A 22,863-nucleotide genomic window follows, 5' to 3' on the forward strand; every position below is an offset into this window, starting at 1 on the left:
CAAGCTAACTTCTCCCTGTTCTGCCAGTAATGTCTGCCAGTCCTGCCAGTAATGATCATACCCAGAGAACCTCGCAAACAAAACCAGGGAAATTCCACATAGAAAGAAGACAAGAGTTCAATTATTAGAAAGTTTTTTTTCAAACTTAGTAAATAAATGATTTCCCAGAAATCCACGTCATCTGCCCCCCTATATCCCAGGTCTAAGGGGAGACCAGTACTTAGTGCAAAGGCCCCTTCCCAATGGGAACCATTCATTTCCTTTAACCTATTAGCTCTATTCTTCCAGCAATGCTGAAGGAACTTACAGCAGCCCAAAATTTCATCTGATCTCACAGAGGTCTCTCTGATTTTCTCTACTTTTAAGCTCATAAATTTAGAGCTACAAGGAAACCTTAGAGATAACAGTGAATCAATTCCATTCTATAGATGAAGGAATGGAGGCCCAGAGAAAGTAAGTGATTTGCTCAAGCTCTCACAGGTAATAAGCAGCAAAGCTGGAATTCAAGCCCAAGCCCTTTGACTCTGTTCAAATCCAACTCTTTTATCATACTTAACTCCTTGACCTAGTTCTTCTGCCTCTGTCTTCCTCCCCCACATTCTTCTTTCTGCCATATAGTCTTGCTTCATAGTCGCCCACTGAACTTCCCATGTCCCTAATGCCCTAGGAGCTCTACAGCTTCCCTTCTCCATTTCACTATCTTCAGAAGATACTGACCACAAGCTCTGCAAAGCGGGCATTGAGCTCCTCTGCAGGTGGGATAGGGCTGGAGAACTCCAGGAACTGCAGCGGATGGTTGTCCCGGAGGTTGATCTCCGGGATGTCATTGCCCCCAAAGCAGCAAAGAAAGCCCAGGCCATGACGACTCCTCTTCCAGGGAGCCATGGTCAGTGGGAACCCCGTTATCTACTCATCGTGATCTGAGAAAGAGAGAAAAGGGGACATGTGAGAAGCCAGGGATCAGAGATCATCATCAAAAGTTTTTCATCTTAGACATTTGTTGTCAATGACTCTATCTTGAATGCCCCATGGCCATTCTTTCAGCAAACCCAGTTCCTCATTGGGGACACAAATATTCAAATGAAAATATGCAAGAATGCTCCCAAGGAGATAATATTTTAATAGAGAGAGATTATACACATAAGCATAGTAGTGTCCAGGAAGAAAGTTATTGGGGAGTTACAAAAATGATGAGTGCATCGAGGACAATGATCACATGGTACTATTGATCTGATTATTGAGCTCACAGATGCATCCATCCAAAGATGTTTCTACCTTATTACCCTGTTTCTTGCAATAATTAAAGTCAGAATTCTTCACAATAGAACCCCAACAAAATCTTTCAAAGGAGGTAAAAGAAGGACATGGGCCACATTTGATTTTTTAAAATTGACTATCCAATTTCCATTGAACCCATGGCCTGATTCATTTTGAAATTTCTGATTTGGAAATGATTTTTAGTGGGCTAGTGATGGGTGAGAGTGGTTAGTGAAAAGAATATTGATTTTTAAAATATGGCTCCTGGAATAGTGTTCTTCCTCATTCCAATTTAACTAATATGAATGAACTATGAGAGCCGGGACTCTAACAGCTTCACTGAAGTTTTTTGGTTTTTTTTTTTTTGTTGTTGTTAGTTCTCTGCACATTGTATATTAAATCAAGTGAAAGATTATATAATATATAGAGGAAGGAAAATATAGTATCCTCACACTTGAGTTATTAATCTGATTGGAAAACCATAACTCCTGCCTTCAAGGTGCTCCCAGAGTGACAGAGCTCTGTGCCTAGAGTTGGGAAGATCTGAAATCAAATCTAATTTCAGACACTTACTAACTGTGTGACCCTGGGCAAGTTATTTATTCTTTGCTTCAATTTCCTGAACATTTAAATGGGATTATAATAATAATATCTACCACCTAGGATTGTTGTGAGAATCAAATGAAATAACTTGCAGATTGCTTAACACAGTTCCTGGCAATCCTGCTTTCCTTGGTCAGTTGTTTTAATCACTGGCTCTTTGTCACCCCTTTTAGAGTTTTTTTGTGGCAAAGATAGTGCAATTGTTTGCCATTTCATTCTCCAGTTCATTTTACAGATGAGGAAACTGAAGCAGAAAGGATTAAGTAACTTGTCTAAAGTCACACAGTTAGTGTCTGAAGTCAAATTTGAACTCAGGGCTTTCTGACTCCAAGCTCAGCACTCTTATCTACTGTGTTACTTAGCTGCCTTGGCATATAGTAGGCATTTATAAATATTTATTTCTTTCCTTTCTAAGTACAACTGAAAACCAAGAATTAACTACTTCCTCAGTTTTTCTCAACTATCAATTTGCCTCTTCTGTGAGATTTTAGGCAATAGAATAAGCAAGGGACCTGGATCTCTCAACATATTCTGATGCTTGCAAAATGGGATTGTGCTTTCAGGCCAGTGCTATTCAGCACATGGCAGAATATATGACTATTTTGCCTGTTACACAGCCCAAGTTCCCTCATTCTATAAGATAAGAACACTTCTATAAACCTAGAGCACACATTAGCCACCCTTACCTTGGCTTACACCATTTCCCTTATCTGTAATATATGCTCCCCTGTTTGGCTCTTAACTATTCTTATTAGAATAATGTTAAGAGCAAAAAAAAGAAAGGGGGAGGCAGAAAAGAATGCTAGAGGCAAAGACTCTGAGCATGTTCCCACCAGTGCACTTACTGCTCAGCCTAATCCTCACTTCAGTTCTGTGAGATTCTGGCTTACTGCCTGATATTGGCCCCCTCCTGTACACTGGACTCCAGCTTAGTTTGCCTGGCTATTTTTTTTTCTTGGCTGAACCTCTATTACCCTAGTTCCACTCCTCCCTCTCATTCAAGCTTTTCTGTTGAGACTAAACCAGATGACCTGTGATTATACCTGCTACATGTAGAGCCTGGTGTGTCTAACAAGAATTAAATTCAATCCTTTTTGTTTAGCTGCCTCCAAACACAACTGTAGCTTGGATGATCTGTGGCATATTGAGAAGTTATAATGACCTCCTCATACCGCAGTTGGGAATGTCTCGAGGTTACAGGAGGTTAGGATGATAGTGAGATAGGGGCCCAGGGGATAGATGGGGTGATATTTGGGAAACCAGTGGCTAGATTTCTTTGATGGCATCCCAATTCTATCCTTCTTCCCTCATTCCACTAACCAAGTTTGCTTGTTGGCTGCCAACTCTGACTTGACAAAGGAGAGGGTGGCAGGAACCAGAGAAGGGAGTGGGAGTGAATCCATAGCTACCCATACCCAGTTGGGGTCAGGGTAGTCACAGACCTTCCAAACAGGAAGCTGAGAAGGATCTGAGTACTCAGCACTCAGGGGAGCACCACATAGTTTGCCCTTTTAAGGGTCTTGTTTGATAGCTCCTGAATTTGCAGTACTGGGGACACCATCACCCACTCCTCCTTCCCTTACTAAGCACTCTTTTTCCTTTTTTCATTAAAATTCTATTTTACTATCATAGAAGAGAAATCAAATTTTAGGATGGAAGGCAACTTCCCAGAGAAGAATGACCTGTTTAGATCCCCACCCAGTCCTTCCTAATACTATAGCTAAGTCCCAATTAGGGCAAATAATGAATCTCTCCCCCTTACCCCCAAAGTTTTCAAATGTATTCAAATTCCCACTATTTCAGCTTATAATCATGTAAAATAATGGAAATTTATTCTAGCCCAATGGAAAAAATGCAGTAAAGATAAAAATAATAGGGCCACTCCAGGGGATTCATTATTCAAACTAATCTAGACTTAGATGCATTTCACAATCAATAGATTGATCAGTCAATCAACTTGTTCCCTATCTTATCCAGTCATCCAACCTGAACATCTTGCTATCTATCCTGTTGGTGCTCCATTACTCAGCTGCAATTGCCTCAGAGAATTATCACCAGAAAAAAAAAATGCTCCCAATCTCTAAGCTAGTTGACTAACTTAGTTTTGGAACTCTCACCCTGGACTTCATTGATGAATGAGTGAATTTAGCCCATTATATCTGGATGGTCCCAGCTCTCCATTATGAAGGATGCAAATTCCAACTCCTTTCCATTTCTTGCTCTGAGTTCCAATTAATTAAATTAATATTACCATTAATACTACAATCAGATTAATCAGTAACCAGAATAATATTACCACTGTTTCTGGAGACGGCCTGTCAATTAACTGTCCTATGGATCAACTCACCATGACTTCCATACATAACTTTCCTTCCCTGAACATCACGTATAATGTCTTACTAAAATGTAAGCCTTCTGAGGACAAAAACTTTCTCAATCTTATCTAATTTTTGTATTTGTACTGTCTCCTTAGCACAGTGCTTGGTACTTACTAAATGGGTTTTTTTATTTATTTGATCAACAAGGATTTATTAAACACCTATATTATGCCAGGGACTGTGTTAGGCACTAGAAGTATAAACACAAAAATGAAATACTCCTAGCCTCCAAGAAAATTCCATTCTATCAAGGAGATGATTCATGTGCAAAAATATAAACACAATATATATAAACTAAATATTAGACAGTTTGAGTGAATACTAATATCTAAAAGTATCCAGTAGAAAAGTGGTATAAAACTCAGATAGGAACACTAAAGAAAACCACCTATTAACATTATCTATATTTTATTGTATGTTTATTTATTTTGTCAAATATTTTCCAATTACATTTTAATTAGGTTTGCAATTGGGAGTGTGGCTGAGAGTGCTGCAAGAGATCTCACTTGATAATAATAGTTATCAATTATATAGTACTTTAAGATTTTGTTGTTCAATTGTTTCACTTGTGCTTGACTTTTTGTGACCCCATATGCTTTTGGTTGTTGTCAAGGATCCTGGAGTGATTTCCTTCTCCAGTTCATTTTACAGATGAAGAAACTAAGACAGAGTGAGTGACTTGCCTAGAGTCACACAGCTTGAAAGCATCTGAGGCTAAATTTCAACACAGGGAAATGAGTCTTCCTGACTCCAGGCCTGGCAATCTATCCAATGTGCCTCCTAGCTTCCCTACTTTAGTACTTTACTGATATTCTCTCATTTTATTCTCACAACTCTGGGTACTACTTTTAGCCCCATTTTACAGATGAGAAAGTTAAAACAAAAAAAGTTAGTCACCTGCTAAGAAATTACAGAATAAGTGTCAAAGGCTGCATTTGAATTTATGCCTTCTTGATTCCAGCACTAGAACTCTATTTGATCTTTGAAGGAAGCTAGAGATTAAAATGTGATGGTAAAGAGGGAATGAATTCCAAGCGTGGAATAGCAAAAAAAAAAAAAAACTGTAGATGAAATGTCATATGGAAAAAACAACAACAAAACCAGTTTGACCGGACAAGAGAGTGAAGGAGAATTATAGAAAAGCAATAATAACTTGGAAAAATAGAAAGAAGTCAGGTTATACAAAGCTTTAAATGTCAGAAGGATTTATATTTGATAATAAAGGAAATGGGGAGGCACTGAAGCCGGTTGAGCAAGAATAGTTTGGTCAGATTTTGGTCAGATTCATCCTTGAAGGACATCACCTGTCACAGAGTTATTGCTGTTTGTCCTGGGTAATGTCATGTCTTGATTTGTATGTGAATTGGATTTAGTGAAACAAAGTCTTCAACTCCATTCTCTTCCACAGACATAAAAGTCCAGTGGCAGGAAAAAAGTCCTGATGACTCATGATAGCCTGGATGTAGTGGATGACCTAGTGTCTTCCATGTCTGACCAAGTTCTAAGTGCTCCACCCTCATGGCCACTGAAACAAATTGCTCTCATCCATCCATTCTGATGGGAGAAGTCTTTACATTCTTGGGGTAGACATCCCCTTAACTCACCAACAGAGTCAGTAACTCTGGTTTAGACCATCTGCCAAGACAATGGGATATGACTACCGCCCAAAAGCAAGTGTGAAAAGTGCAGAGCAAAAGTAGAAGAGCAGCCCTGAGAAGAGCTTAGCAAGCCCTCATGCCAGAGAGATAGCCTTCCCTGATCACTCCCATATACCCACTTGGCACAGAATTGTAGTTATGTAGAAGATGGATTGGAGAGAATGTGAGGAAAAGACTTAGAATTGTCGAGGTGAGAGGTGATGAGGGTCTGAAGTACAATGGTGGGTTTTTGAATAGGGAGGGGACCAGATGAGAAAGGAGTGAGATAGAACCAACAAGACCTGACAACTGGTTGGATATATGGGGCAAGGAAGAGTAAAAAGTCAAGATTACTCTTGGGATGATAAATCTGCATGACTAGAAGGATGTTGATGTCCTCCACAGAAAGAGGGAAGATGAATAGATGGGGAGGGGAGGGGGTTAAGATGATGAGTTCTATGTGGGATATTTTGAATTTGAAAAATCTCATTAGTGACATCAGGCTGCTCAGGCCTGAACTCAGGCCTGAAACTCAGGCAAGAAACCAAGGATGGATTTATACATATAGTCATCTCCATAAGGAAGATGATGACAATAAACATAATAACAAATAACATTTATACAACACTTAGGATGTGTCAGGCACTGTGCTAAGCACTTTACAATTATTTCATTCGATCCTCACAACAATCCTAGGAGACAGGTGCTGTTATCATCTCCATTTTACAGCTGAGGTACCTGCAAAAGACTGGATTTAAATGATTTGTCAGACATTACACAACTAGTATGTTTTTGAGGTTGTATTTGAACTCAAGATTTCCTGATGCCAGGTCCAGTGCTCTATTCACTTCACCACCTATCTGCCCTGATATCTGAGTGCCAAGGAAAGTGGTGAGGAAGTCCAATATCCTGAGCAAGATTCCATCTTATTCTTCTTCACTGAATCTCTTCCTTCTATTCTATCTCCCAGAGTGGACTCTTTCTTCCCTTTTATTTTACTTTAAAACAGTACCAATATCTAAGTATCCCAAAAGATTGGAAAATAGAAGGTTGGATTGTTTCTCTCTCCTCCACCAGTAAGATGTGCCTCCCATCTCTTCCCTTCCAACAACTCTAGAATCCTTCTAGCTCTGGATTTGCAGAATATCAGAATCCCTCAGAGAATGATGGCATTGTGTCTTGGAGTCCAGTGAGTAATCTGAACCATTTGCCCTTTTCCAAACAGGAAGAGAACAGGACTGGCTTGGTATTTTAGGGACATGTTAGGCCCACTTTAGAGAAGCTGTCCCTGCTTGACATCCAGGGTCTAGGGAGCAGACAAAAATTCCCAGCTATGTTTTGTCTTGAGACTCCAAGCCATTTTAAGTAAGGCATATAAAGGAAATTCAGCTACCTCAGCTCCTCTGGACAGTGAGTAATAGGGTTGGGCCTAGAGAAAAGTGATCAGAAGGATAAAGATATAAAGTTTGAAGGGACCTTAAAAGTCAGTCATCTAGTTCAAGTCTCATTTTGTAGATGAAAAAACTGAAGCCTAAAGAGGCTAAGTGACTTACCTGAAATTACACAGTTTAATAAGTATTAGAGGTAAGATTTGAAGTCAGGTCCTCTGACTCTAGTTCCAGTATTCTTTCTAATATATCTTTGCTAACTTTAGCTGGTGATGCTTTGAAGACTTAACACTGGGGTAGGAAAGAGAACAAACCAGAACTATAGCCGTCTGTTAGGAAATCCCATAAATGTCTATGGATTCAACTTATAATCTCGATGCCAGTGCACAAGCATACCCAGGTACTATTTCTCTCATGGGTTCCCTCATCTTGAAGCGTCTGCTGGATACCTCTACATGGATGTCCAAAAGTAAACTTGTCTTACCTTTCCCCTTAACCTCACTCTCTCTTCCTAACTTTGCTATTTCTGTCAATCACATCATTATTCTTCCAGTCCCCCAGATTCCCAAACTGAGTCTTCTTGAGCTCTCCCCCCACCCATATCTAATCAGGATATTGGATTACTTATTGGATTATCTTATTGGATTACTCCTCTATGCATCTCTTACTTTTATTTCAATTCAAACTACCTATGTTCAGAGCCTTTTCACCTCAGGTCTAGACTATTACAGCAATCTCCTAAACGATGTCTCTGAATTCAAGTTTTCCCCTCCCCCATCCATCTTCCTCTTGCCAGTCAATTTACATTCCAAAAGTGTAGCTTCAACCATGCCATCTCCTTATTCAAGAAGCTTCAGTGACTTCTTATTCATTCTAGGAAAAAAATACAAAGTTTTCTGGTTGGTATTTAAAGTTCTTCAAAGTCTGGTTCCAATCCTTCTTTCAAATATACTTAGAATCACTTAGTACATATCACTTCCCCCTAATAGACACCATGTGCAGTTATACTGGTTTCCTTTCTGTTTCTCTATTCAACTTTTTGCTTCTAAGTCTTTGCCCAAGATATCACCAATGGTTGTAATTCTCCCTGTCCTCATCTTTTGCCTCTTGGAATCCTTAGTTTTCTTTAAAGAAAAAAGCATCTCAAGGACTATCTCAGCCTTTCCTAACTCCCATAGCTGTTAATCTCCCTCACACACTTCGCATTTATTTTATATAGATCTTGTATTCCTTCACCTGTGAACATCTATTCTCTCCAATAAAGTATATGCTTCTTGAGGGCAAGGATCATCCCATGTTTGTATTTGATCTACAATGACTAGCACAATACCTGACCCACAGGAGATGCTTAATACATGATTATTAATATTAATAGTTACTTAATAAAATATTAATTTGCATTTGTAAATGTTTCTGTGACTATAATTTTAGTTTTTATCTATTCCTGTTTCACCAACACTAAACAGCTTTGTTTTGTTCTGAATCTATTTTTGATTTCCCTTCAGTCCTATCCATTTCCTGATGAGTTAAACCTGTGACGTAGTTGGTCCCCTTGGAAAATGAAGGACAAACAACAAACTATTGGCACTACTCTAAACACATGCAGAAACGCAAGATAAAAACTGTAAAGCAAGAACATTTAAAATAACCAAATAAAGTCCTTCCCCCTGATTCTTGTCCCAAATGAATAGGACTTATTAAATTTTTAAATATCTCTAATGCAGGGATTCCGAGGGGCCATAGGCAAGCTTCTCCTATATCTCTTGCCCCAAACACTGAGTTCAGAACCTTGTAAGCATGGCAATTATGAAATATCTGTTACAGCAACTTGGAAGCAGATGTAGTGCTTCATCAGAATGAATGCAATACTCAGACTTCAAGACTCCTCACCTTGGGCTCTGATCAACAACTTTATCCCAAAATGGTTTTGGTCCTTGTATGTAAAGGAATTCAGTTGCTATTTACAAACTTTAAGAAGTACACTCTAAAAATGGAGGGCAGCCAGGTGGCAAAGTGGATAGAAAGCCAATTAGAGTCAGGAAGACTTATCTTTCTGAGTTCAAACCTGACCTCAGACACTTACTAGCTGTCTGGACAAGTCAGTTACCCCTGTTTGTCTCAATTTCCTCATCTGTAAAATGAGTTGGAGGAAGAAATGGCAAATAATTCCCATGTCTCTGACAAGAAAACTCTAAATAGGCTCACGAAGAGTCAGACATGACTGAAGAATCCATATAATCTCCCATAAATTCTTCTTTCCTATTGCCTTTCCTTTGCTCTTATCATTTGTGACCTGTGGTGACTCTATAATAGGCTGAAAAGAGCCCTAATAGATTCCATGTCCTAGCTATATTTGGAGTCAGGGAATTCTTGGTTCAAATTCCATGTCTGCTATTTGCTACCTGTTTGATCCAGGGTAAATCGCAACATGGAAAGTAAGGAAAAGGAGAATCTCTGAGAGTTCTTTCTAGCTCTGACTCTCCTGGCTCGATTTCTGAATAATCTCAGGAAAGTCACAAGGATGTGCTAATTAGCTCCTCTGACTTCCCATGATGCTCTTTGAAGATGGTAGGACAAACTTATGAGTGTTGGTTACAGCTGTTTTGCCATGACTCTAACAGAGACTAAAGGGAAAAGAGGAAGAAGGAGGAGGAGGATGTCCTGGTCTGAAGGCAGAGCTGCCCCCACTCCCAGGGCCTGAGACATTCCTCTCCTGCTCTCCTTTTTCCACGGGGTCCCTTGAGGCCCCTGGGGTCTGGGAGTTGGGCCTGGCTCTTCCCAAAGCTGCTGTGGAGAAAATAAGGAATGCAAACCATTTCCTGCTTCACGGGCCCAGAGCGTCCCATATATCTGACCATTTGCATGCTACAGAGGGTCACGCAGAGACCAAGTTCTGAGGCCCAGCTACTCAATGAAAAACAACAATGCACAATTTTGATTTACACTATATAAAGTGCTTCCCCCACAATAATCCTGTGAGGTGGGTCATAGGTTTTTGTTAGCTGCCTCTTCACAGATAAGGAAACCAAAACTCAGATAGGTTAAGTGAGTTAATGAAGACCCATAACTACTATTGAAGAGCATAGACCTCCTTGCCTCCCCTGGTACGTCTCCTACCTGTTATCTATTCATTCTTGCCTCCAGGTTTTTACACAAACTTTTTTTCCTGTAGTTTCTCTAACAAATGAATTTAGAATTTGCAAAAAATTTTTCAAAACTGGTCTCTTCCAGGAAGCCTTCTTTGATTAGCCATATCTAATTCTGATCATTCTTTTATTCCAGTTTTTTTTTTTCTCAAAGGATCATATGAATCAGAACTAAAAAACACTTCAGGGTCAATTTTCTCTAATTCTCTCATTTCATGGGTGAAAAAGCAGGCACAAAACATATATTTATTCAAGCTCAAACAATTATCATGTAAGAGTCAAATTTGAATCTAGGACTTCTGATTCCAAACCCACAGCCCATTTTACAAGCTACATGATAATACCTCTCTCAATTGATACTCTATTAATCTTCATTTAAAATTAATTTTTAGTATTTTACAGTAGTCCTTTTTCTCATGCATATAACAGAATATATATTATTTCATGTACAACTTCATGCATGGAAGGATTTTGAGAACTAGAATCATATCTGCCTCCAATATTCTGGGGACTTTTAAATGGGGCAATTAATGTCTTCTCTACCTTCCATCAGACTATAGACTTCCTGAGGAAAGGGACCATAGTTCCCTAATTAACCAGGTTTCTGAAAGTAAGGTCTGACTGGCTACATGTTCCTCACTCCCAAAACAAAGTTATGCAGACAGGGAATATTCATCCATATTGCTAACTACAGTGGTATCATTTTCCAAATATGAAACACAGCGAGATATTGTTCATTTCTCTTGAAGGTCTCAGGTTCCATTCTGAGCACAGAACTTATTATGTGAGCCCTTCCTTCAGCAAGCTGGGTGGGGCAAGGGGGTTGGGGGAAGCACTTTCGAAATAACCAAGTTCTCTTTCCAGGACTGGGGTGCTATTTTTAGCAGCCGCCCAAAAAGAAAGTGGTTTTCCCCTCTGCTCTGGGAAAGACAGAGAAAGCAAAGTCTGATCCAGAATCCCCTCTGAGAAACTGGTTCTTCCAATCTTCCCTCCTACTCTCCCCCTCCCCCAGGGCTCCTTCTAGAAGAAGGCTGGAGGGTGAATGAATCAATCAGATGGAGGCCAGAGATGAGGTTTTGGGGAGGTGAGGAAAGAAACTTGGAAAGAAGAAAATGAAAATTCCCAGCTTGGAGTTTGTTCTGAACTATCAGCTTTTCAGAGATGGGTAAGAAATAGAGAGGCTCTCCTGCTCTGGTTGTCCTCATTTAGAGGTTAATTTGTCTCTCATTTTACAAAGGAGGAAACTGAGGTCCAGAGAGATAGGAAATAACAGAAGCTTTATCTTAACCCAAGTTGTCTAACTTGAAATCTAGTGTTCCTTCAGATATACCATGATTCTTCCCATTGGTATATCTCAACACAGTATATTGGAGGGCATGAAACTTCTCCTCCTATTCTTCTAAACTTCATGATCTCAGTGAATCTGTCTCTATTCCTGAAGAGTTCCAATATTTATATGGGTAGGACAAAGCCAGGAATATCTGATGTGGCATAGGCTTGAGACCCAAGGCTCCATCACTTTTGTATCAGGAGAACAATGGGCCTTTCAGTTTCTCCTAATTATTTTTCTCTTGCACCAAAACCAAGATATGATTTCTTTTTTCCTTTTTTTTAAATTTTACTTCAGCACTTTTATTTTTCTTTATTCAATAATGTGTTGGGCATTACAATTCTCAAGTCTCAGAATGTCTCACAAATTTTGGCACTCTACTGTTATGTGAAAACATTAAGGCAACATATAAAAATCTCACATAAATTAACTAGATACACAAATTTACAAGTTTTAAATGTGAACTTTTTTTGCAACATATAAGTAATTTAGGCCCATGACATCAGGGGAAAATAATGGATTAAGAAAAGAAAACTGGTTTCTAATGCTTGTATTCAAAATGTATTTTCCTGCTAGGATGGTGAACACACATTTAATAAATTGTTGCCAGCCTTAGGAGAGAAATTCTGCAAGTCAGCTCTTTTAGATGCTGGAAATCTGACCTATAGGTAACCTATACAGATCTGATGCTTTATAGAACTAAACTGTACAGCTACTGAGTGTCGACCAGTCAGCTACTATACTGCATATTAACTGGTCAATTCTCTAAAGCAGTTAACTCTTAGCTTGGCCTGTAGAAATGAAGTGACCTACCTGTATTAGGGTTTAGATCAAAGATATGTATAGGATATGCTAAAATATGCACCAAGGGAACAAGGTCAAATCAGTAACAGTTCAACAATCTAAAAAGTGATATGTATCTTATATCAGATATAAATTTCCCCAAGCACAATTTTTTCCCAAATATTTATTCATGTTTCATGAGGCTAAAAAAGAAGTGTATTATTTTCCAGGGCAAATTTTTACTTTGTAAATACTCATACAGCAAATGTGACACATTTTCTAGTAATGCATTTAGATGCATTTGCAATGGACAATGGATGGGCCCAATTCATCATATTCCTTACTGATTGTTGATCTATATCTGGAGTGCAAGATGGAGAGAGAAGCCAGAATAGAGCTACCAATTTAGATAAAATATCTCAGGAAAAGCAATGATCTTAATTTTCACTGTTCCAGGTACCAGAGTTGTGAGTTCTTTCTGCATTCTGTCAGCTAGGTCCTCGCATTTTACACCTTTCTACTCACAACTCCTTTTTGTTGAGAAATTTTTATGTGACTCCAGGTATATAGATATATAAAATAGGTATACAAATCAAACATTTACTGGTAATAAATCACAATTTCATGACCCTAACATTTAGTTATAAGACCCCATATGAGAACACAAATCATTTTAAGAAGCAGGGAGCTAAGTGACACAGTGAATAGAGTGTGGGGTCTGAAGTGAGACTCATCTTCCTGAGTTCAAATCTGGACTCACACACTTACTAGCTATGTGACCCTGGGAAATCCTGTTTGCCTCAGTTTCCTCATCTGTAAAATGAGCTGGAGAAGGAAAAGGCAAACAACTTTCATATCTCTATCAAGAAAACCCTAACTGGTATTATCAAAAAATGAACAACAAAAGCATGGAATACAGTCTCATTGTTGGCATATAGATCTTTTTGGATATCAACATGACAGAACTGAAAGTGGTCTCATGAATGGCACAGGATTCCATGCTCAGGAAGAGTGGTTGAAAAAGAGCCTCTAGACACCTGAACTTCTTGTTTCCAATGGTGATCACATGGCCACCAGGAAGCTCATAGCTCTTCTCTAGGGATGAGGATGAAACAGCTGTGGTGGTCTCCTGTTCTAAGTCCAAAGCACCATTTCTTCTTAGTGACATGAATAATTTCCCTTTCAGCTATGGGTGTGAAGTTAGTCTGTCAAGTCATGGCCAGTCAAGTTTAGATGAAGGATTGTGTAAGGAAAGTGAATAACTTTCACAGATACACCATCACCAAAGTCCATATGATATCAGTGGTATGACCAGAGGTATACAATGACATTACAGTCTGAATAACAGCTTTTATGGCTGGAGTGTTGAAGGGCTCACACATGATCTATGTCATCTTCATTCTGTTGGCCTTGGGATTTAAGGGAGCTTCTGTTAACAGAACATGATGTTCCTCAGGACCTACACAAAGTTCAGTGTAGAAGGTATTATGCCAGATTTTTCCATATTATCCAGTTGATTCAATGGAATATTTCAGAATCAGGATACCTCTCTTACCCTGGACATCATCACCAACATAACTGTCTTCTCTCTCATTCCTACTATGACACTCTGGTGTCTTGTGCATCACAACACATAGCTTGAAAAGCATCATCACCAGCAAAGCCAGCTTTGCACATACAAAGCCATTGTTGATGCCAAAAGCAACAATTTCTTCTTCTTTTTCCATTTTTGTTTAGTCCAAGGCTGTGTGCTATCCTAATTAGAGAAAGGAGAATGGGGAGAGGGGTGGATAATGGCCCAAAAAAAACTAAGTGGAGGGAATATCCAAAATGTGCTTGACTATCACAGAATGAGACTTAGACAAGATTTCTAGCTATTTCTAGCATCCTGCATTCACATTGGAAAACGTCCTGTTTATATTTTAGGGCCCTGCTGGACATAAACACTGGAACACCAACACATTCCTTCTCCTGGATATAGGCAGTGTCAGGGGAGGACAAGTATCAAGCTGCTTCCATTCATTACTATGTATCATGTTGTTCTTCATGTTAAAAAGATAACCTCTCTTTGCACGTAACTCATTGAAAATATAAACTGGATCACTTATAAGAACCTACTCCCTTTGCTACTGTAAAGCCTGGTAGCAACAAAGTAACCTAGCAAACAGCTGAAATCAAGGTCTGAAATCAAGAAGACCTGAGTTCAAATTGGAAATTAGACACTTAATAGCTTTATGTGACACTGAGAAAGTTACTTAAACACTGTCACTTCAGCTGTAAAATGGGGATAATAGCACCAACTTCCTAAACTTGTTTCAAGGAACAAATGAGATAATATATAAAAGCACTTAATATGATATCTGGCTTACTAGATGCTTTTTTCCCTCTCTTCCCCCAAACTTTCCCTTTAAGTAACTACCTTATAAACTCTCAGTTGTCATGAAACTTTGATTCATGCACACAGCTCCCTCCTACCACTGCCATCACTACCTCTTTTTTAGGAAGCAGAGTATAAGTGGAAAGAGAATCAGATTGGAAGCCTGGAGTCCAGGGTCTGTAACTAATTAGCTAATTAGAGTGGTTGGTCAGTCCATTTTCCTTCCTGATCCTCAGTTTCTTCATCTCTAAAATACACTCTTTTGAGGCAATTTCTTCCAGATCCAATGTCTATGCCTCTATTGTGGGCTGGGAGGATATAGCTCTTTCTGTGCAGAGTTAAAGGAAGAATCAGTCCCTCAGGAAAGGCAAGTAGTCAACTTAAAAGCTGTAGACATAGAACCCTTTATGATTCTATCCATTCCTACTGCTGTCCCTTGATTTCATGGGGTTGGTTCCCCAGAAATCTCCAGCCCAACTCCACAGTTTGACTTTGTTCTAACAACATATTTTCTTTTATACCTCACTTCCACTCCTAAACAGCAGTTGCTGTGCTAGGTTACCTCATTTTTGGAAACCAAACCCTTGTTGGAGAATCCCTGTCTCTAAATGGCCAGTGGGACTTAGAGAATATCTGATCAATAAAATTAAGATTATCGTATTGGAATGTGTTATGAGAGTGTTGGGTCTCTTTCCCTGCCAAAGTTAGAAACTGTTCAGGATGTATTTTGTACGTACTTAATTATTCACATGTTGTTTCCCCCATTAGAATGTAAGCTATCTGCCAGGTATGGTAATGTGCACCTGTAATCCAGTCACTGGAGAGGCTGAGGCTGCCAAATCTCTTGAGCTCAGGAGTTTTCTGAGCTACAATGGGGGCCATGCCAATCACGTATCTGCATTAATATGCTATGCAACTAACTGTTGGGAAGTGAAGAGAAGGGGGACCATATTCAGAAATGGAGTAGGTCAAGCTCTCTGCCATTCTTGAGATGAGGCCAGTGAACAGTGGGATCAGACCAGTGAGTAAATCTCTGTACTTGTAGCCTGGATGAGATGGGATGACTGAGTCGTAATTTTTTTTTAATGATAGAAATTCCTTAACTTTTTCCTCCTTTCTTTGTAATCCCCAGTTTAGCATTCTATAAGTGCTTGTTGATTGATTGAATTTTGAATTTCTTTGAGTATAGCCTGGAGTAAAAAGCAAGAAGGCCTAAATGTCCTCAAGAGGTATAGTAGGGTTTTAGAATCGCTGTACTTATAATTCATTTCTTTCTATTTCACTTGAAAAGTGAGAAGTCATTAAAGTAATCACAAACTTGACACAGATACCCAGAAGGACTCATCTCTACTTTCCTTCAATCAAGCCATTCTTGAAATACAAACTGTTTTGAAGAAACTTGATGATAATAGAAGTACCACATACTTTGTTTTCCTTGATTCAGACCACCTCCCCTCCCACCTATCATTTCCTTCCAACTTATTCAAGAATGACACTAAATCCCACCAACTCACAATACAAGCTAGGAGTCACAGTAGATTTTCTCTGTATCTGGCCCTCCATATCTTATCCATCAGCTAGATGGTGCAATGGGTGGAAGGTTAGAACTGGAGTCAAGAGGAATCTGAGTTCAAATCCACCCTCAGACATTTACTAACTCTGTGTGACACTAGATAAATCAAATAACTTCTCTAGCTTTCAGTTTCAATTTAATAAAGAAAAAGGAAAGAAATGAAAAGTCAGGAACAATTTTTAAGAACAGACAGAGAATCATCATGGCCTTTCCAAGGGTCAAGTGGAATCCTCTGAGAGTAGGTCCAAATTATCTGGGCAAATGAAAACAGATGTTTAAGGCAACAGGGAGCCTGGTTTGTAGCCCAGGAATTGGGGCAGACAATGATGGATAGGCTGAATAAGTGTCTTTCCCAGGACAAGACTAGAATTAATGGGATGGCAGTGCTGTTTATTGTTTAGTCATTTTTCAGTGATGTACAACTCTTCGATTCCATTTGAGTTTTCTTGGCAATGATACTGGAGTGATTTGTCATTCCCTTCTCTAAATCATTTTACAGATGGAGAAACTGAGGCAGAGAGGTTAAGTGACTTGCCCAAGCCCATATAGCTAGTTTCTGAGGTCAGATTTGAACTTAATCCCTCAGTATTTCAGGCAACTCTGTAAGGCAGCTGAAGTAAAAGTAGCAATCTGAATTGTTTTCTTCAACCTGGAAGTTTTCTTGACAAATGAAATCAGAGGTCCAGTCCTTATCCTTATCAGAAGAAAGGACCTTAAAAGGTCATTAAATCCAAGCAAAAATACTGTGCTAGTAAATGTCTGAAGCTAGATTTGAACTCAGATCTTTCTGATTCCAGGCCCAGTTCTTTATTCACTGCATCAACTAGCTGAGGTTAAAATATTTATTAAAGCATTTATTATGTAAACTGGAAAAACATTTTTACATTCAAAGGTTCTGATGAAGGTCTCATTTCCAAAATATATAGAGAACTGACTCAAATTTATAAGAAATCAAGCCATTCTCCAACTGAAAAATGGTCAAAGGATATAAACAGACAATAATCACATGAAGAAATTGAAACTATTTCTAGTCACATGAAAAGGTGTTCCAAATCACTATTGATCAGAGAAATGCAAATTAAGACAACTCTGAGATATTACTACATACCTCTCAGATTGGCTAAGATGACAAGAAAAGATAATGATGAATGTTGGAGGGGATGTGGGAAAACTGGGACACTGATACATTGTTGGTGGAATTGTGAACGAATCCAACCATTCTGGAGAGCAATTTGGAAATATGCTCAAAAAGTTATCAAACTGTGCATACCCTTTCATCCAGCAGTGTTACTACTGGGCTTAATATCCCAAAGAGATCTTAAAGAAGGGAAAGGGTCCCACATGTACGAAAATGTTTGTGACAGACCTTTTTGTAGTGGCTAGAAACTGAAAATTGAATGGATGTCCATCAGTTGGAGAATGGCTGAATAAATTGTAGTATATGAAGGTTATGGAATATTATTGTTCTGTAAGAAATGATCAGCAGAATGATTTCAGGGAGGCCTGGAGAGACTTACATGAATTGATGCTAAGTGAAATAAGCAGAACCAGGAAATCAGTATACACTGCAACAAGAAGATTATACGATGATCAACTCTGATGGATGTGGCTCTCTTCAACAACAAGATGATTCAAACCAGTTCCAATTGTTCAGTAAAGAAGAGAATCAGCTACACCCAGAGAGAGAACTATGGGAAATGAGTGTGGACCACAACAGAACATTTCCATTCTTTCTATTTTTGTTTGCTTGCATTTTATTTTTCCTTCTCAGGTTTTTTTTTTCTTTCTTTCTAGATCCTATTTTCCTTGTGCAGCAAGATAACTGTATAAATATGTATACATATATACATATAAATATATATAATATATATTTCAACATATTTAACACGTATTACACTACCTGCCATGTAGGGAAGGGGGTGGAGGGAAATAGGGGAAAAGTTGGAACAGAAGGTTTTGCAAGGGTCAATATTTTTCAATATTACTCAATATTGAATTCAATATTCAATATTGGGTAATTTTTCAAATTACCCAAGCATATGTTTTGTAAATAAAAAGTTATAATAATCACAATAATAATAAGCATTTATTATGCACCTACTATGTACCAGCACAACACCTTTATTAATCACTTACTATGTAGTATGCTAAGAGCTGAGGATACAAAAAGAGGTAAAAGACAATCCTACCCCTCAAGGAGCTTATAATCTATAACCCTTATTCTAGCACAAAGTCATGTTGACTTTTCTGACAGCCATGGGAATCCAGTTTTTTATTATACACAGAAATTCCCTACTTGGTTTCAGTTACAGGGATCATATGGATGACTAAGGGGTTGGTATAATGTGGGAATGAAATATTCTCCATTTGGCTTTATAGTCAGAAATATTAATGACTTGTGGGTTGTTGACCTGGAATTAAGTGACTATACAAAAGGGGCAACCTGCCCTCTCCTCTCTTTTTTACCTTTATAATTGAAAGGAGTCAAAACTAATTAAAGCTGGTTCCAAGAATCAAATCAGAGAGAGGTGGCAACCCTGTCTCCTACCTACCTATGTCCTTTACAAACATATAAACCTCTATCTCCTTGTGTTTTTATTTTCCTAATCTTAAGCAAATATGTATTCAGAGATAGAAGTGGTTAGGCATCTATAGAGGTTCAGGAAAGCCCTAGGTCTTTCAATTGCTAACAATAGCCAGGGCTGAATGGGGGTATTATCAGTAAGAGACCACAGTAATAGGATCTCAGATAGTAGAAACTACTTCAGACATATGTGGAAAGATAATCACTCAAGAAGTACAACAGTTTCAAGAAGTGCAATACCTTGAAAAGTGATGGTTATGTATACAACTGAAGAATGGATTCTCAGAATACTGCTGGGTTGCTTAGCCAGCAACTTTTAAGGTGAGGTTGGTGAGGACTCCATGAATGAAAAAATATTCATCAAGTACCAGGAGTTGTGAGATAACCCTCAGCCTCATTTGGTCTGTACATGTCAATCTCATTGCTCTTCTTTCCCTCCCTCCCTCTCAAAAAAACTGAGAAATGATGAGAGGCTGTGTTTCTCTGGTTGGGGGAGACAGTGGTGTTGCACTAACTGGCCATACCATACATGTTTAGTAAATTCTTTGCGTAAAAGGTAATGGAATCAACTGGTTTATTGTTAATGAATATGGGTTCAGAATTAAAACAGAATTAAAAAAAAAAAAAACACAGTCCTTCAATTCCTGTAGACTTGTGATGGAAAATACCATCTGGATCCAGAGAGATAATTATAAAAACTTAATGTAGATTGAAGCATAGAGTTTTCATTGTTGTTGATTTGTTTGCTGGTATTTTTTTTTCTTTCTCATGTTTTTTCTCTTTTGATCTGATTTTTCTGGTACAGCATGACAAATATGCAGACATGTTTAAAAGAATTACTCATATTTTAACCTATGTTAGATTGCTTCCTGTATTGGGGAGGGAAAGGGGGGGAAAGGAGAAAAATCTGAAACACAAGCTTTTGCAGAGAAGAACTATCTTTGCATGTGTTTGGAAAAATAAAATACTATTTTTTAAAAGAGAGGTAAAGTAAAAGGACAAAATAAAATAAAAAAAACCACACAGCTATTCATGATTATCTCTAGAATTCTGAGAATAGTAGTCAAGTGCCATCTTAGAATTCAGCCTGCAATGTAAATGTAGGCTGAAGGAAGCAATGCCATAGAGGATACTATCTACTATTATTTAATTTTATGTCTTTTCTTACAAATAAGATTGCAAGCCACTAGAGAGTAGAGACTATTTTTGCTCCTCTCCAGAGTCTAACTCAGTATGATATATTTTAGGTTGTTAAATGAATGAATATAGAAAGAGATTTCAAATTATATCTATTCTACTTCCTACCTATGTGATCTTGGCAAGTTTCTTAAGGTCTCTAGGACTTAAAACTCGTCACCTGTAAAACATGCATGTTGAAATGAATGAAATGAAAAACATGTTTATTAAATGTTTACTCTTTACTAAGCCTTGATCTAAATACTAGACTTATTTTCTTTTAATGTCTATTCCAACTCTATATCTTATCACCCTATGACTCAATGAGTGGGTAAATAGAAAAATCCTAAAGAGATTTCTTAGTTTCCCTAAAAAACAGGAATAAACATTCTGTCCCATAAATTCCCAACTTGCTTCCTATCTCTTCCATAGATTGAGTTGTCTGGGAAAGACACAAATTTCTGTCTGGGAAAGACACAAATATGTTACAAAACATACGAATCACCTAGGGAATATATTTGCCGTGACTGTTTTTAGTAAAGAGTATCCATTTAAAAGTATGGGTGTATGGATGTATGCACACATTTAAATCTGATCATGGAATTTATAGCTTAAATCAGAATATAGCTTACTTTTGTGTGTATGTGTGTGTGATAATAAATATATTTGTCATAAAATCCATAAAAGACTCATTTTCTTTTCTATTTTGCAAGGTGAGATACTCTTATTCTAAGAAATAAGTTCTACTTCCAGAATGCCAGTACATGAAGAAAAAGGATCTAGTGTCTCATATGCCCTTGCAATTCTCCCTCCTTGTATTAAAAGATAGATAATGACAGTTGATGAGATCCTGAATGTTAGGTGTGGTTGGCAGAGAGAAACTGAAGAATTGATAAAAAATAAAAAAAGTATACCTTGGGACAGGCAGAAAGAAGGTTCTGATAATCAGTTTGATTCCCTGGTCCCACCCTCTGGAGCTAATTCAGTAAGGAATTCAAGTTATTTCAAGTTCCTGAGGCTAAATTTTCCCTATAAAAAAGTAGGGTCTCCTACTGCCCTCTTTTGGGTCAGTCTATCACTGGCACCCTGTCTCATGGTAGCTTTTCCCTTACCCCTCCCTCATTCCATGTGGTACCTCCCCTAACTCTACAATGTTTCTCAACCCCACTTCTACTTATAGCTAATTCTTTTAGGGTGCTAAGTTCTTTTCAGGTATCAGTTAAGGACATGCCCCAACCTTATGGGGTGCTCTCTTTCTAGTGGGTAATTTTGAGTTTCACTAAGAACTTATTTTTATATGTTCTCCCATTATATTACATATTTACCTTTCCTGGTATATATTCTCAACCTCATAGGGTGGTTCATTTTTTTCTGGTAAAGGCACTTCAACTAGGAAACTTAACTTTGCCATTAATTAATTAATTAATGATTAGTTATCTATATATATTTGCTGAGGCAATTGGGGTTAAGTGACTTGCCCAGGGTCACACAGTTAGGAAATGTTAAATGTCTGAGAACACAATTGAACTCAGGTCCTCCTGACTTCAGGGCTGATGCTCTATCCACTGCACCACCTAGATGCCCGCCATCATTAATTATTAAAACCTCTTTCATATGCTCCCCCACTCTATTTCAATTGTATCCCATCATGTTAGCTGTAACCTCTTCTCTAAATAAACCTACCTTTTGCCAAAGAGAATGGTCATTGTGAATTCTTCACATGACCAGGCCTCAACATTTGGTACCTACCATCACCTGGTGTCTATATTAGCCACATCAAGTTATTTGCTCCACGCTGTTTTAGCAAGGTCTATATAACCTCACTCTGTCTTGCTGTCTCTCTGTCTCTGTCTCTGCCTCTCTCTGTGTCTATGTCTCTCTGTTGCTATCACACTCTCTCTGTATATATACAGACACACACAAACACATGTGTGTATGGGTTTGCATATGTATAAAACCTTTGTTGTTATTATAGGCTCTTTTGGTAGACTTGGAATCATTTTTTAAGGGAATAAAATAAATAGGATTATAAAAGGAATCCATTTTATTGAAATACAGTTTTTTTTAAAAAAAGAAAAAAGTCATGGACCCCAAGAATCCCTGCCTTATAGACTAACTAGAGTTAAAGTTGGAAGAGACCCAGCCTGATGACATTTTACAGGAGAAACAGGGCCAGAACAGGTAATTGACTTGTCTAAGATAATGTTGATCAAAATTCAAAACCAGGTAAGCTAAACCTAAATCCAGGGTTCTTTGCCCTGCATGAAGCATTCCTTCCGTTTTGAAGAAGAGGGAGAAAAAAACAAACAAACTTTGACTTTGTTACTGATCCTATTTACTGTACCTCTTTGATTTTGATACCAAATTTTTTTATCAAATATCCAAATCTGATGTTTCTATTTCCTCAGCTGTCATCCTCCCTAACTTCTTGAAATGCAGCTTTTAACCCTTCAACAATAACTAAATTACATACTTCCTATTCATCGATGACTTTTTTTTTTGCCAAATCTGGTGCCTTATCCTGTTCATCACTTCTTTGGATTTTCAGAATAATTTTATAATGTTGACCAATTCTTTCTTGAAACTCTTTCCTCTGTTTCAGCACTGCTTCATTCTCCTAATTTTTTATCT

At 38.2% G+C, this 22,863-nt stretch overlaps 1 protein-coding gene and 1 pseudogene across 3 annotated transcripts in view; both read right to left on the reverse strand.

Moving 5' to 3' along the window:
* DAAM2 (dishevelled associated activator of morphogenesis 2) overlaps nucleotides 1-22,863 on the reverse strand; it is a 141,095-nt gene that overhangs the window by 60,924 nt on the left and 57,308 nt on the right. For all 3 annotated transcript variants that reach the window (XM_023502974.2, XM_031964901.1, XM_031964902.1), the window contains exon 2: nucleotides 718-920. In XM_023502974.2, coding sequence (XP_023358742.1) covers nucleotides 718-885 — 168 coding nt within the window. In that variant the 5' untranslated portion in view covers nucleotides 886-920. The remainder of the gene's footprint in view (nucleotides 1-717; nucleotides 921-22,863) is intronic.
* LOC116423198 lies at nucleotides 9,449-16,021 on the reverse strand (annotated as a pseudogene).

The sequence above is a fragment of the Sarcophilus harrisii genome, chromosome 4 (assembly GCF_902635505.1).
Source record: "Sarcophilus harrisii chromosome 4, mSarHar1.11, whole genome shotgun sequence".
NCBI classification, from domain to species: domain Eukaryota; kingdom Metazoa; phylum Chordata; class Mammalia; order Dasyuromorphia; family Dasyuridae; genus Sarcophilus; species Sarcophilus harrisii.